The sequence below is a fragment of the Aptenodytes forsteri genome, unplaced genomic scaffold (assembly GCF_000699145.1).
Source record: "Aptenodytes forsteri isolate BGI_AS27 unplaced genomic scaffold, ASM69914v1 Scaffold482, whole genome shotgun sequence".
In the NCBI taxonomy this organism is placed as follows: domain Eukaryota; kingdom Metazoa; phylum Chordata; class Aves; order Sphenisciformes; family Spheniscidae; genus Aptenodytes; species Aptenodytes forsteri.
In genome coordinates, this window is record NW_008795046.1 from 1,488,509 (window position 1) to 1,503,476 (window position 14,968).

The 14,968-nt window shown below is 39.1% G+C and overlaps 1 protein-coding gene and 1 long non-coding RNA gene across 2 annotated transcripts in view; both read right to left on the reverse strand.

The window, feature by feature from the left end:
* LARGE1 (LARGE xylosyl- and glucuronyltransferase 1) overlaps positions 1–12,821 on the reverse strand; it is a gene marked incomplete at its 5' end in the record, with an annotated part of 153,111 nt that extends 140,290 nt beyond the window's left edge. The window contains 2 exons of the mRNA XM_019471451.1: positions 6,163–6,245; positions 12,513–12,821. Of these exons, the coding sequence (XP_019326996.1) occupies positions 6,163–6,245; positions 12,513–12,821 (392 nt within the window). The remainder of the gene's footprint in view (positions 1–6,162; positions 6,246–12,512) is intronic.
* Positions 12,822–12,876: 55 nt separating this feature from the next.
* The window catches only part of LOC103897054, a 154,847-nt gene continuing 152,755 nt past the window's right edge, over positions 12,877–14,968 (reverse strand). Inside the window, exon 4 of the long non-coding RNA XR_657462.2 lies at positions 12,877–13,014. This is a non-coding gene — a long non-coding RNA (uncharacterized LOC103897054). The remainder of the gene's footprint in view (positions 13,015–14,968) is intronic.

Sequence of the window (14,968 nt, forward strand, 5' to 3'; positions counted from 1 at the left end):
ATTTGACAAAGTAAACCATACGTAAAGAGCACACATTTATTTTCCTAAATTGCTTTCCTCAAAAGTGAATTAAAAGAGATTCTGGCCAAGATTTTCAAGCATGGATGCTTAAATATAGGCTCTTAGGCCTAAATATAGGAGCTTAAATGAATGCTCTCATTTTCAGAATTGCTGAGGTCCTATAAAGCTTAGTAAAATGAAAAGAAGTCAGTAATTCTAAAAGTCAGGCTACGAATTTAGAGGCCTATTCCGAGGTACCCATTTCTATTTTTTTTTTTTATCGTGACGTCTTATTTTTACATTTCAAAACTTCTTATTCTTCATCGGAGTTTTGATCTGCTTGCTCAAGCATTTGTGGTCCATTCTTTTCGAACAGCCACTGCCACAGAGTTAAATACAAAAATCTACAATTGAAAAAGGGAGTAGTGAACCAAGACTCACTCTTCCCTTCTGTATTATTCCATAGCTCAATTGTTAGCAATTCAAAAAGCAGCTGCTTAGTTGCACAGTTTGCTCTCTGCAACAGAGGAATTTTATTTTCTAAGAATATAAAAAGGTCAGTAGCCCAGGGGGTTTATTTCCAAAACCTATACTTTATTAAGGGAAGCACAACAAGGTAATACCTTTTATATCTGTAACAAATGGTTACAAGAACTTCAAACAGAAATCATAAAAGGCAGCTTGGGAAATTTTTTTTTCCTAATGCCCATATGACAATCCCTCTCTCATACAGGGAGAATTTTAATGTGAAAATCATTACAGATGTTTCATACCCCTTCACATCCAGTATTGATTAAAATTCTCCCCAAACTATTGGAGATGCACTAGCTGCCTCATTCATGGATCTTCTTGTTTTGTGTTAACTTATAGAAGCACTTTGGGAAATAGTAAGAGATTTCATGGGCAGATTTTTTTTCTAACATTGCTTTCTCCATTATGCCTCCATTGTTAGGACAGCCAGAAAATACAAAAAGAAGTGTGTAGTATTGATGCATCTATATGGATCAGAGAAACCAGTTCACGCTTTATAGTTTTTGCCAGAAGAATCTCCCACAAAATAGACTGACACATTAGAAAAGTTGGAAACAATGACAGAGGTTTTAAATTCTCAAATTAACTCCATTAAGGCAAAGTAGTCTCCATGGAATACAGCCATTAGATTACATAAGCTTTAATTACCAGCCAGTGTTGACTTGTGACTCTTACTTGGAAATTACATGTCATTCTTTTTATTTAATTTAGATTTTTCATTTGCTTTGCCTTATTCTACTTGTTCTAAGAAAAAAAGCTTGTTCATACAGCTATCTATAACACAGTTTAATATCCTAATCTTAAAAATGCTTAGACATATGCTTAACTTTAAGGTTATAAGCAGCCTTCTTAAAACAAAGAGGCTACTTCGTATTAGAAAGCATTTGTCTAGTTGACTGGTTTTGTTTACACTACGAAACCCCATCACCATTACTGTGCCACTATTGCTGTTGGATAGACGGTGCATACAGCTAAAGAAGTAACCACAGTGACTTCTCCAAAGAAGAGGGACTAACAAAGGAAAAAAAAAAGGCAGTATTAGCTGACACAAAAGAGAAGTTAATTTTTCACAGATTCTCAGGTCGACCTAACTGCCAGCAACATGTTATAATTGTGTAATTTTGGCCTTTCGTTGTTCCCAAATGAAACATGGTGTTTAGCATGTCTTTGGAAAAGATGAGTACATTAAAAATCATTTTAGCTCTTACTCAAGTTAAGACTTACCTAAGCAGAGACAGAAATTACCTTTGCAATATAAAACTATAACTCGTGGGCTGTTTCTGTGGCACTCTAAGCTTTACGATTTTCAGAAACAGAGTAAAACATTGAAAATGTCCAATGCAACTTGGACCAGTAGTTGCAAAAGTTTCAAGGAGAGTTATTAGCCACAGGACACTGCTTCAGTTTTGAAAAAGAAATGCAGATGCTTTTTGCATACTACTATATGTACCGTTTCCAAAAGCACCTGCATTTCGTTTTGCCCATTTGACCCAGTATCTTTCATTTTTGGTGTTGTCTCTTTTGCTTCGGAAAAACTAAAGTTAAGTTGCACTTAGGACACAGTGATATGAGCTTGGCTGTGTTAAACTGGCTCAGACAGAAGATTTTTCACCCCTGCAACAGATTTATAAAGTCTGTCATAATTAGGAACTAGATGCCCAGGAGAGGAAAGCAGGAAAGTTGCAGACTAGGACTAAGTACTCATTCTACAAGCTTCCCCCTGTGCAGCACTGCCAACGTATATTTATCACAGTCTGCAAACCCTGCACTATCCCAGCTCTGCTGAGTCTCCTCCTGAGAACAGACTGTCAGTTATGTCAAACTGGGTGTTAAAAGCTGCTGGGATTTTGTGGCTTAAGCATACGTTTTCTAAAGACAAAACTGGAATCAGGCTCCTTTTCCATTGGGAATGAAACACATTTCTGAACTACGGTGTTCTTATACGGAATCAACCACACCACCCCTTCCCTCTCCTCTTCCCACTCTCTGGAACCCAAAGATGGATATAGTTTCTCAAATGGTTTGAATGAGTAGTTTGCCTAAGTCTCACAATATATATGGTATGACTAGAATCAGAAACTTGCTTTTTTTAAACCTGAGGAGAGCTGAAATGTTCAATATGCAGGATTTGCTGTACATGCATGCAAGAGAGAAGAGACTGCACACTCCATCTATAGAAACTCCTGGAGTTTTTATTCTTAATGACCCAGCACCCCTGCTGTTTTGTGTCTCTATCTAGCACTCTAGCTCAAAGTTGGGAGTATAACAAACATGTTAATACATGGAGGGAAGATGGTTAGACTGACATGGCCTCCTTTTCTCAGAATTTTTCTATTAGAGAAGCAGGGATTCCCTACAGAAGTAGGGAATTTAGGTACCTCTTTTTGTATCAAAATGCATAGCTAAAACATGCTTTAATTACTAAACTACATGGAAATGCTAATAAAAGCACATGACATTGCCATGAATTCCAGACAGATTCACTGAAATCAGTGCTCTTACAACAAACACCAAGTGATGTGCAGCAGGAACAGATGAGGATATTAAGTGTGGTTGCTTTGAGGGGCCAGTTGTTTAACCAGTAGATTGTATTCAGGGTGTTGCAGGGCAGGATTGAGGTGTAATGGTACAGCTGCCCAAGGAGAACCCACACTGTGCCTGGCTACATAATAACAGCTGTGATTTCTACACCAGCGTCTTTCAATTATACAATACACTCTCTTACACTCTTGTTACAGGCAAATTCTGCACTTGCTATATCAGGTTTGGTTGAACACTGATCATCAGAAACTTCAAAAAAGGAAAAAAAAATCTCTTTGACAATACGTTTGGAGGCATGTTCATTCTGTTCTTGCAAAACTATATTTGAGATTGAATGTGGTGATACTACAAATGAAGGACCAGTAGTCTAACTTTAGAGATTAGGATAGAAAAAGCAAACTTCTTCTCCACTGGAAACATACAGTCCTTTCGAATGTCTGTTTTGCTTGGCTTACTGGACAATGTCAGCTAGGATGCATTCCCTGGTGCACATCTAGGGGTTAGAAGACGACACATTTCCATGTGTGTTTTCACTGATGACCCTCAAGTCAGATGGTGAACTTGCTACTGATATCATGAAGCATCCACCATCTGAACCAACCACCTCCCAACTCTCCTAACTCATTCCTCCTAATGCAGTATCATGACCTGTCTCCATCCTTCCTTCCTACAATTAAGTAGATCCTAGCGAATAAAAGAAGCCTTCTTTCCAATCATCCTAATTTTTGAAGTGCATACCAGTCTCCAAGATAACATTGTTTGCACATGGCAACCAGTGCAAGGAATCTTGGTTCTAAATCAATTTTCAGCTGAGTTTGTTGTTTGTTTGTTGTTTATTCTCCAGCCTTCTTCACCATTGCCACTCCAAAGATAAAGAACCAAGAAAGGAGTGTTTCTGAGGCATGGACCTCTGCACATGTAGCCATAGCATCAATAGATGCTTAAGAAGCCTGTGTTTTCTAGAAGATAAGGAAGAAATGTCTGTAAGAAGCTCTGTCTCTTCTTTGAGAACATATTCCCTTTCTAGCGAACAATTTAATGCCTAGTGAGAAAAGCTAGTTCTAGGCAGGAATGGACTTAGATTTGTCTTTAAGTACGTTTTGAACAAACAAGCGAGATAGGTTATCTTGAATGTAACTGTACTAAAGTTTCATTAGCTATACTGGACTTTATCTTGATCACCTCTGCTGAGCTAGACAAATCCTTTGAGATGAGCAGTACTGCTAGCCAAACAGCAAAAATGTTCTTGACAAGGGCAGAATTCACCAGACTTAGAAATACCAATGTTACTTCCCTTTGTTTTGGTTTCATATTTTTAATTAAATATATTTCCAAATTACATAATTCTGCCATTATATGGCAGAATTGTTTATAAGTTTGCTAATTGTTCAGATGAGTGGCTTATGTAAAATGGGGACATTTCCTTTAAGTAACACAGAAAGAGACTGTATAAACCTTTGAGCTGTGAGAATCCTATTATTTACAGCACATTTAGAAACCTACAGAATAGTACTCTTCTCAAAATGGATGCAAGTACTAGGAGAGAAAAACGCTGAGAAGCTAACCACTAGGATAACTCATGTCACCATAAAAATGCGTATTTGCAAGAAATACCTTAGAAACAGCAATCAAAATAGGCAAAACACCCCACATCTTTGCAATATAAAGCCAGTTTACACTGAATAATTCAGAAGTCTAATTGCAAATAGATATAGTTTTAAAATTTAACAGGATTTTAACATTCAGAAAAATTCTGCACAGAGCATGATACAGATTTTTACTGTTGTTTTGCTTTTGTTACGTTTATTTTAGCATTGTTTTTCCTGCTCCTAGCCCTCATTTAACATGAACATGCTACTCTGGAAAGACTTGCAAAGGCTATGTGTTGATAGTGAAAGTTGCTCTCATATTTTGGAGAATTCCCCCTCTCCACCTGCACTCTAGCTGACATCTTAAACAATATTTACTGAGACTTTTTCCACATTGTACAAGGTGAGAATTTACATTCTTTTATGAAGCTTACCAAAAATGGGTAATGGTTAAAATGGTGTACTAAAGCCATTGTAAGGGAGTGATTACTAAGACTGTTCCAGCAGAGGATTGGAGGTAAACATAAGGGGCAAGGTGGGGGACTGGAATTCCCCACTCCAGCTAGCTATAAGAAGATATTAGCACGACATGAACAATAGTCATCCTACCTGGTATAAAATATCGTTCAATATAAAGCAGCGTATTGAAACTACCTCCTTAGTAAACTCTTTATACTCTATGCATGTTTTACTAGTCGTCTTGTCCTGTTTGAGTCAATCAATCTGATTAGTCTCTCAGGTCGCTATTTTGATCCACTTTCTGCAACACCGTTGGAAAACATCTGAGAGACATTACTAAACTGGACAAGGGATATACTCATATGCCCACACACAGTTTAATACCATTTCTCTTTTTCTGGAGCTGCTGTTTATTAAGGGAATTGGTTGTTTTGTCTTCATTGTACATGCCTCTCGATTTTGGGATCTAACTATGCTCCATGTGCTAAAACCAGGTTGCAAAGCCTTCTGTGGGGCTGCAAGTAGCTCTTCCAAAGCCAGAATAAATGATCTGACTTTAATGAAATAATACTGACAGTAGTAACAGGTTTACTTTGAAAAATAAATGTCCAAATGGGAAGCTGGGATAGTCAAGTAACCAGTGTGTATTTATGTGTATGGCTTTTAAATTACCAGCTACACCTGTGCCATAAACTGATACCAGAAATAGGCTAAATGAATACAATGCTGTTATTACTATTATTATTATTTTACAACATTCAGGAGTGTGCAGATGCTTTACAGTACAGATGGATACTGTCACTATTCCCACAATGCAACAGGAGTAGCAGGTGGATCTCTGATCCCTCTAATTCACTGCAGAAATCTTTACACAGATGAATCTATTTGTGGTGGTCATAAATTTCATGCTTCCTTCCTTCCAAAGGAAAAGCAACCAGGGAAGGGAATCTGACTTTCTTTTGAAGTAAGAGAGTAAATGTAAAAAGAGCTTATTTAGCCATGATCAGATATACAATATACGAGAGAAGAAAGCTACCTTTACCTGTGAAATAAGACAGACTTGACAAGTGTGACAACATCCCGACTGGCATTGTACCCTGCACAAACAATGGCAACGTGGATGGTCTGTGGGAGAAAAGGAACAAAAAGAACAAAAATTAAAGCCTGCTCCTGTGTTCTATCTTTCATTAAGGAGAGCACATACATGACAGTGCTATTATTTAGTGCAGTGATTGTTAAAGATTTGAGTGGGCATTTTGCAGCTGTTTGCAGCCCACTTGAGGCAGTTTGTTAAAAACATCTTAATTGAGTTATAACACCATCATTATTCCAAAGTCATTACTATCCCTAAATTACATCAGATATCTGAACAGAATTGCATTTATTAGCTAAGAGCATATGTGTGCGCATGTGTACACACACACATACCCATTTAGCAGCACACAAAATTCTGAGTATGCAAACATGCAGACACTTCAACTTTCTGAATTGAAGTTTAAAATTGTGTCTGATAATTAGAAGCAGATATGCTCTTAGAAATTTTGCATTATTTCCATCTTAAGGACAGCTACTAAGGAGAGGGAGAGCAAGCTCTGATGGGTGAGCATGAGTGGGACAACCAGTTTGCCAGGGGCTGGATGCATCCCAGTGATAAGATAGGACACAAGCTGTGAAGGCACGCGGTCGCTTCCCTGCCTATGAATACCACAGTATGGGCTGTACTGGGCAGTGTTAAAGTGAAGTTAAATGCAACCCTCCCCCACACATTCTCCTCACTCCAGCACCTTGGTAAACTATCACTTATTCTGTGCCTTCTTACTGCCCTTTTAATATGAGGCAGTTTACTCATCCCTTCAAGAGGAAAGGGAAAATTGAAAAGGTGCTACTAGTCATTATTATTAAGGAAGCAAGTAATAATTTGAAAAATGCTGTTATGTTATTCTTCTCTGGTTTTAAAATTAGCCATTGCTATTCCCTGGGGACAAAAGAAAATTAATCTTAGCAAGTTTTGACTCCAGCTTCCATATTTTCCTTAGTGGTCACAGAAATGAAGGAGAGTTCACCATGCTGGCAGCACAAAGCTGCGATTGGGGACACAGCTGTGAAACTGCAGGGAAGCCTCATTTGGCTTCCATTTGAAGCTTGGTTAGCTGGTTTCTCACACACACAGCTCTCATTTTCCACAGAAAGCCCACTACGCAGAGAACAAATGAGGAATTCTGCCTCCTCACATAGTCATAGATTCCCAAAGTCTGGCTTGTAACAGAAGCAGATTTACACAAGAGGTGGCATGTGTTGGGCACGTCTAAAAGGTCCATAGCCCCATCCATTAATACCGCCTGGTACAGGGCACAATTTGAATCATATAATTGCCAAGTGACTGTGCCATTGTGCAACCCCCACATGAACATCGCAGCTGCCTCCAGCCCCAGTATGCCTCACAAACTGAGGCACATTGAAGATCTGAGGTTTTAAGAGGACTTGAATTAATAAGGCAACTGTCTGTCCAGAGAGGTGTGAGAAAAGAAAAGATACTGCAGTACACTTTGGCAACAGCTCTGTGAGGTATTCAGCACTTTAAATTTCTGTTAAAGTCAATGGGAGTTGAGCATGCTCAGCACTTTGCAAAAATTGATTGTGCTTCTCTCTTGTGATAACAATACGGGAGAACAGAGACTGGTTATTGACAACTTTTATTGCAGCAGTGGTTTGTACCATACTCATGGGCATGGGTTCCTGTGTGTGCACAGATTCCTGACACTGCATGCACTGCCTCCTCTCTGGTTGCCACCTGGTCTTTCTCAGGCTTTTGGAAGACCTAAGAGCCTTCCCTTCAATGCCAATTAAAATCAAATTAACTGAGAACAGTTTTAGGCCTGCTTTAAACACTTCACCTGAAGACACTGGACCAGACACAAACATTTTATGGGTTTTGACAGAATAGCGCTGTCATATCACTGTCAACATCATTTTATACTACATCTACTTATCAGAAAAGCTCTCCTCACAGCCTCTCTCTCCACCTTTCAAATCCCCACAAAATCAGAGTTGATTCTGTCAAGGACTTCCCGCATCTGTTCTCCTTTTCCTAAATCACTTTGTTTCAAAATTAAAAGTATGCTTTCCTTGGTGTCTTTTAGCAGGTGCTATTGTCTTGCATGCTGTTTCAGCCAAGGCACAGTGAGAAGACAGCACTTGCTGCTCTTCTGAATATCCTTCTCCAGTTCAGAGACACAGGCATCCATATACCTTCTGCTCAGCCTCTCTGTGGTGTTTGATACTATTTATCTCTTCTATTGCTGCCTGCGATCAGCTACAGGAAAGAGCAATAATCCTCAGAGAGAATAGAAACTTAGTCCTTTTTTTCCAAAGTTTTTGCCTGCAGCATGCTGCAAGACTCAGTCTGTTTCTCCTTTTCTTGATTCACTTTCCTCTCCCTCATTGTTTAACTGTTAAACAAAATAGTGGGAAAATTGGTAAGTCAACATGAGCTCAACAACCTGAACTGTCTGCAGATGTTTGCATCCTAACAAAGGAAGTTTTATTTCCAGTTTTCTCCATGCTTGTTCCAAATACATGTTTGGATAGAGAGCAACTGGCTGTAGCCAAATCCTGGCAAGACAGGGCAATAGTGGCTGGAAGAAGGAAGCACTTCAAATAACTTGCATCCTCCTCTGTATACTACTGTAAGCATCAACTCCCAGATTATGAAACTGGTTGGCAGCATCACAGCTTTCTCAAACTCCTCATTTTCTGCCTGCAGATGGCTAGAAGATTGTATCCCCATCCCACCAGAACTGGCCACTGTGATTAACACAACCTCCAGACTCGATGACTGCAGCTAACACCTAGAAGTGAAGCCAGATAAGCCAAGAATGTTCCAACTTCCACAACATGTGGCAGCCTCTCTGCTTGGTTCAACATGTCCCTCCAAACATCTCACACCAAGGCTCTCCATGCTACACTTGCTCCTCGCTGTTTTACAATCCATGATAATTCTAGTCATCAAACTCTAGCCTGGATATTCAGAAGTCACTGTGGGACTAAGCTGAGCTCCTTGACAGTGTCCATCCTCCTACAACGCTCTTTTTAAATTGAATGATAGGCATGTTCATCAATAGTAGATGTTTCAAGAAGTCTGGACACAGGCCATTCACTGGAGCTGCTTTTAGACTATGGAACTCACTGCAGCAACAGATTAAATGATGATACATCTTGCTTTCCAGACTCAATTAACTCTTCCTCTGCTTATATGATATGAACAGCTAATCAAAACACTGTGGAAGTTAATCAAGCTGTTCTTCCTATAGGTTGGGGATCAGGGACACAAAGAGAACTCTTTTTGATTTTAAATAGTTTAGAGAGCGCTCAGGCCCCGGCACTGAAAGGCATTTAAGGAAGTTAAGCTTCTTTAGGAAAGGGAGTTTGAATAATCCAAGGTGCATGCTAACGTGGTTTAGAAACTATTACTTTAACCACTACAGACCAGGAAAAACTTTCTGAAAGCAGAATTTCATGAAAGCAGTATTTCATGTAAGTCCATTCTGGGGTAATATTAATGGGAAGAAAATATCCAAAACCACATGAAGAACTGGGCCTTAGATCCCACACTGATGAGGAGTATAAGGTGCCTAGATAAACAGATATTCTTTTTCCTCCTCAGGCTACTTTTTGGAATGGTGAAATAACAAGCTTAACAAACTCTAATTAGTTCTTATAGCTAAAGATAATCTTCGGTAAAGCATTTCATACTTCAATAATTTTCCAGTAGTACTAGCCAGGCCTTCCATTGCAGTTACTTAATCCTTCATAAATAATTGTTGAATGTGGTTAAGAGATATTAAAAGCATGTTACAAAAATGTAAATAAGCTACAAATGTTTCCCAGAGGCAAGTAACATCTGCTTTTCCTGTGTTTTACAGTGATTAAGTTGGTGGGGACCTGTTCTTTGTGGCTCTGGAGCACTACACACTTAACCCTATTGAGCAACACCGTTGAGAATAGTAACAATACAAATATGCCTGTAAAAATGCTTCAAATGTTAAGTATCCTGCTAACCTACTAAATGCTATACTGCTCATTAACCATTTTCTAATATATAATCTCTTTTAAAAATATTTATAAATGCACACTTAATTCAAACTAAATGCCCAGTTTATGGAGGCACAAGCTGGAAAGATACTGGGATAACATCATGAGAAAGAGTCATATAATTCTGTTAGCTTCTATCACCACTAGCTCTTCTGCAGAAGCCTGTTATTTGTGCCTACGTCTGTGTAAGGATTACTCTTACTTATATTTCCAAGGTTTGTGTTAAAATTGTCTCCTACTGGGAAGGCACGACAGGGATCTGCTCCCTCCAGAGAGAAGGCCCTTGGTTGGAACTCTGACTTTTTCTTGCAGTATAATGCTCGTCCATTTTATAATATCAGAAGAGCCTTCCTGCGATGCAACAGAGTAGGAAGCAGTGGCTGGAATGCAACAAACCCACTATTTTTTGATATAGATCACAATTATTATCACACAGATTATGCTTTATCAGATATTTAACGTTCATTCATTGTAACTGCATTTTCAAATGTATTAATCATCACTAAAGACCATCCCAAATTAGATTCTGAAATGTCAGCTTCAGTAAATCTCAAAGAACTGCCTCAATTAAATAAACAACCTATTCCTAGCTCTCTTTGTCTCCCCCAGAGCCCCAGTCTTCTTCTCAGGACCCCTGTCTCTTTCTACCCAAGTTGTTGACTGAAGCTGTAATATATTCCAGGGTCAGAGGCTAAAAGAGATTTAGTTTACACCGCTGAAGCACTGAAAACAGAGGGTGAATGCAGTCAAGATACCACTCACACAAACATGGAACCAGAATCTACAGTAATAGGGTAAACGATGAGACCTCTGGCAAATCTGATAATAAGGAAGTTTAATTTTAACTTCCATTGCTGTTACTGAATTACTGAGTGAATTCCTTAAGAAAAAGAAGAAAAAGCTATTTCGTTATCAAAATAGTGTGCGGTGAGATAGGGGGTTGGCAAATAAAGTGAGGTTTCATATTTTATATAACCATTGCCTCCAGCACAATGCTAAACCCCACTAAGCAAGTAAATTTATTGGCAAAAAACATTATAAACTGGAAGGCCACTTAAACTATTCCTCCTTTAAGCTGCTATTTTTGTGTCCCAAATTGGTTGGTACATTGAACAACCAAGAATTGAGATTCAGCTCATCACTGCTTGGCATGATAATAAGGGAGAAGTGAGGTTTGCTTATTGATGGCCTGAACCTTCCCTTGTTAAAAGAAATGCCAAAATGCTTACAGGGAGGAAAATCAGACCCTCGTTATCGGGAGGAGGGAAAATGAAAAACAGATTCCTCCTTTTCCCTCTCCTTAAAATAATGTTCGTCCCTTTTTCCACACCGATGGACAAAGATGTCCAACTGGAAAGCAATAATTAATTTTTAAACTATATTTGATATTTGCCCATTAAATAGACTTTATCTGAAGAGGTAATTAGGACTTCTTTTTCTCTTCCACTTATTTTCTTTCAACTTTTATCTTCCCAGCAGCAGAAAGCAAGATAAAAGGTGATAAGGTATTACCCTCCTTGTAGAAATAAATGGAGGAATTATTTTTGATATTTTCACCAGCTGGGATTGGCACAAGGCCTTTAAGCAAGACTTTCTGTTTTGGATCTATCCAGATTCGGAACTGTCATCGTTCAGATACCTGGCAACTAAATAGCTGGATGACATCCACAAACCTACGGGCATAAAATGGGGAAAACCAAACCAAAACAACCCCCCAAAACCTTCGTAGAAACAGATCTCCTGTTCCCTGCAGCTAACCACACCTCTTGTGCACAGCTCACACAAAGCAGGTGGTTCCACAGTAGCATCCAGATACACTCCTGAAAGTGACTCAAAAGCACAGGCTGGCTCCTAAGCCACAATTTAATTAACGGTAAACCCTGAACTGGTCTAGTACAGATGCACAAACAAAGGAATAAGGCGTTTCAAAGCACTGTGGCGCTTTCATTTAATCTAGAAACACACAAGGTCAGTTTGCCACAGGTCTTTATCAGCACAGCCGTATTGAAGTCAGCTTGGAACAAGGCTTTGATTTTTACACCAGGACGGGGGACACAAGAATGAAAAAGACAAAAAACTCTGATCAAATAATAACTCAAAAGATATTCAGATGACTAAATGTTTTAAAGTTTTTAAAAAAAGAATAATTAAAAAATATCTAAAAAGTTGTGCCCAGTAGTCCTTTAAGAGGCTGGTTTCTGAGCAGCAAGTTTCAGGGGGAAGGAGATAGGGATCTGCAATGTCCTTAAAGGATCAAATCTATCAAGCTTTGTTTCTGGCAGGTTCCTTTTGTTTATTTACCTCACATTTTTCCACTGCTGGTTGCTGCCCACACTCGGAGCTGTTCCCTGCCACAATGCCAGCCCGCAGGCTCTCGCTGTCGCCTGTCCCCTCTTCCATGGAGTAGGTTTTGGAGTGATTGCCGCGGTGGTGCGAGGGGCTGCGACTCTGTGCCAGGCTGAGCTGCTTGCGAAGCACGCGGTTCTCCTCCTCCACCTCACGCATGCGGACTTCCAAGCTCTCGCGCTCCCGCTGGCTCGACGCCGTGTACCGAGGGCTGTGGGGCTGGGATTCAAGTGGAGACAGCGACACTGGCTTCCCATCTGCAAGAGAAGGAAACAAAACACTTCTGTCAGAATATACTTTAAGTTGTGTAGGCTGAGCTGCTTGCGAAGCACGCGGTTCTCCTCCTCCACCTCACGCATGCGGACTTCCAAGCTCTCGCGCTCCCGCTGGCTCGACGCCGTGTACCGAGGGCTGTGGGGCTGGGATTCAAGTGGAGACAGCGACACTGGCTTCCCATCTGCAAGAGAAGGAAACAAAACACTTCTGTCAGAATATACTTTAAGTTGTGTTTTCCTTTAATGTTAGCATCGTAAGGCAGGGATGTGTTTCAAATACAGCCACGTTTTATGCAGACATGGCACTTCAAGGCAATGCTTAAGTGCATGGTAAACTTGGACAAATGCTGAAGTTCTATGAGCTACAGGTCCTACTAATTTTAAAACCACACTAAAAGATAAGCATGTGTTTCTTTTGTTCTGGATAGGGCTGCCTGCCAGTCTCTAGTTTGGGAAGACAGTCAAGAACAGAAGGATTTAATTCAAAGACAATTAATATATAGTTAAATATATTTTAGCAATTTATGCAAGACAAAATAATTTTCCTATTCCCCATTTCCTCCACAGTCAAGCTACAGCATTTTGGTTACCATTTTGTGCCAAACAGTAGCCCCAGATGATTCACATGTGAGGAGCAGATGGTTTTTATTCACCAACACAGTATTATGTGCTTGCTTAGAAATAAGAGGTTCAGAAGGACAGAAACATTCAATACATGTGGGCCAAATTCTGGAAAGTATTTTGGCTTAAAAAGATAACAAGGGAATTTTGAAAAAAGCAAAATGGTTCAATTCAACACCTTTAACTGAAAAGTTATATTCCAGAAATATGAAACACTTCATTTTCACATTTTCAAAAGGTATCTATCTTCTTTGTTCAAAACAACATTTAAAAATGAGCTAGATATAAAGTATAAAAAAGATAAATTAACCTGAACTCAAGGTCCATAACCAAAGACAATAATTGCAACACATTCTATCATCACTTCCCAGTACATTATTGCTACCAAATTTTAAGGGAGCAAATAGGGATGCAGCTGATGTGTTTTCAAAGGAGACATATTTTCACATAAGTTTAATAACATATATATATATACACACACACAGAGTACAAATGCTTGAAAGGTGGTAAAAAAACCTCAAACTAAACTACTGTTCAAAAATGTTCAATTGAAATCAAATTGAAACAAAGCAAGACTGTGAGAGTTATCCACAGTGTCATAATTAGCAAGACATTCCTTTACAGTGAAGATACGTGAGTATCTTATACTAAGGTATTTCTCTGAAATAACTTTCTAACTGCATGTTTTAAAAAAAATGTTTGCTATTTAATCATTTTTCCAATGCAGAAAGTCCCTTTGGCTTTATCAAACAAACACCAGCTTGAGTGGTTTAGAAAATGGAAATCATGCAGTTATTGTTTAGCAGTTCTCCTTAACAAGTACATTTCTCACCCCCCGACTCAAAATTATCTCCCTGCTATAAAGACCTGCTCATTGCTTGTTCTTTTCCATTGTTTCATATTTACATGAATGGTGAGCAGTCCTCTAACCTGAGTTCATGAAAAAACAGCTATAGAAATCAAAACCTCAATTCTAATTTCCATTGTTGAGTTATACAGGTGTACACACTTCCTGTTATCTATATAAATTGCTATCCTGGTTTTAATACACCATTTGGATAGAATATCTTGCATTTGCTTGCAGACTTTCTCCTCCAAAAATTTTCTAATTTATTATTTTTACCATTAGCAAAGCTTATGGATAAATCTGAGCTTGAAAAATGTCTCAAGACAGATTCTGAAGTTTGGCCACTGGTATTTTGGAACTTGAATGCTCAAGCAAATAGTTATTAAAAATTAAATGACAGATTTGGAAAGCCTGAAAATCATGGGTGCAACAATAAAGAAAAGTCAACGTTAAGGACGGAGCCATGCTACCATTAGAAGTGCAATAAAATACTGAGTTATCTTTCTTCATCCAGCTTGGAAGGCATGGAACTGAAATTGTGTTATTTCTCAGCTGCTGATACCCAAGCTAGGAAGACTAAAACTCATTTGGATGTGATTATTGTGGTGGTTTAACCTCAGCCGGCAACTGAGCGCCACACAGCCGCTCGCGCACTCCTCCCCGGTGGG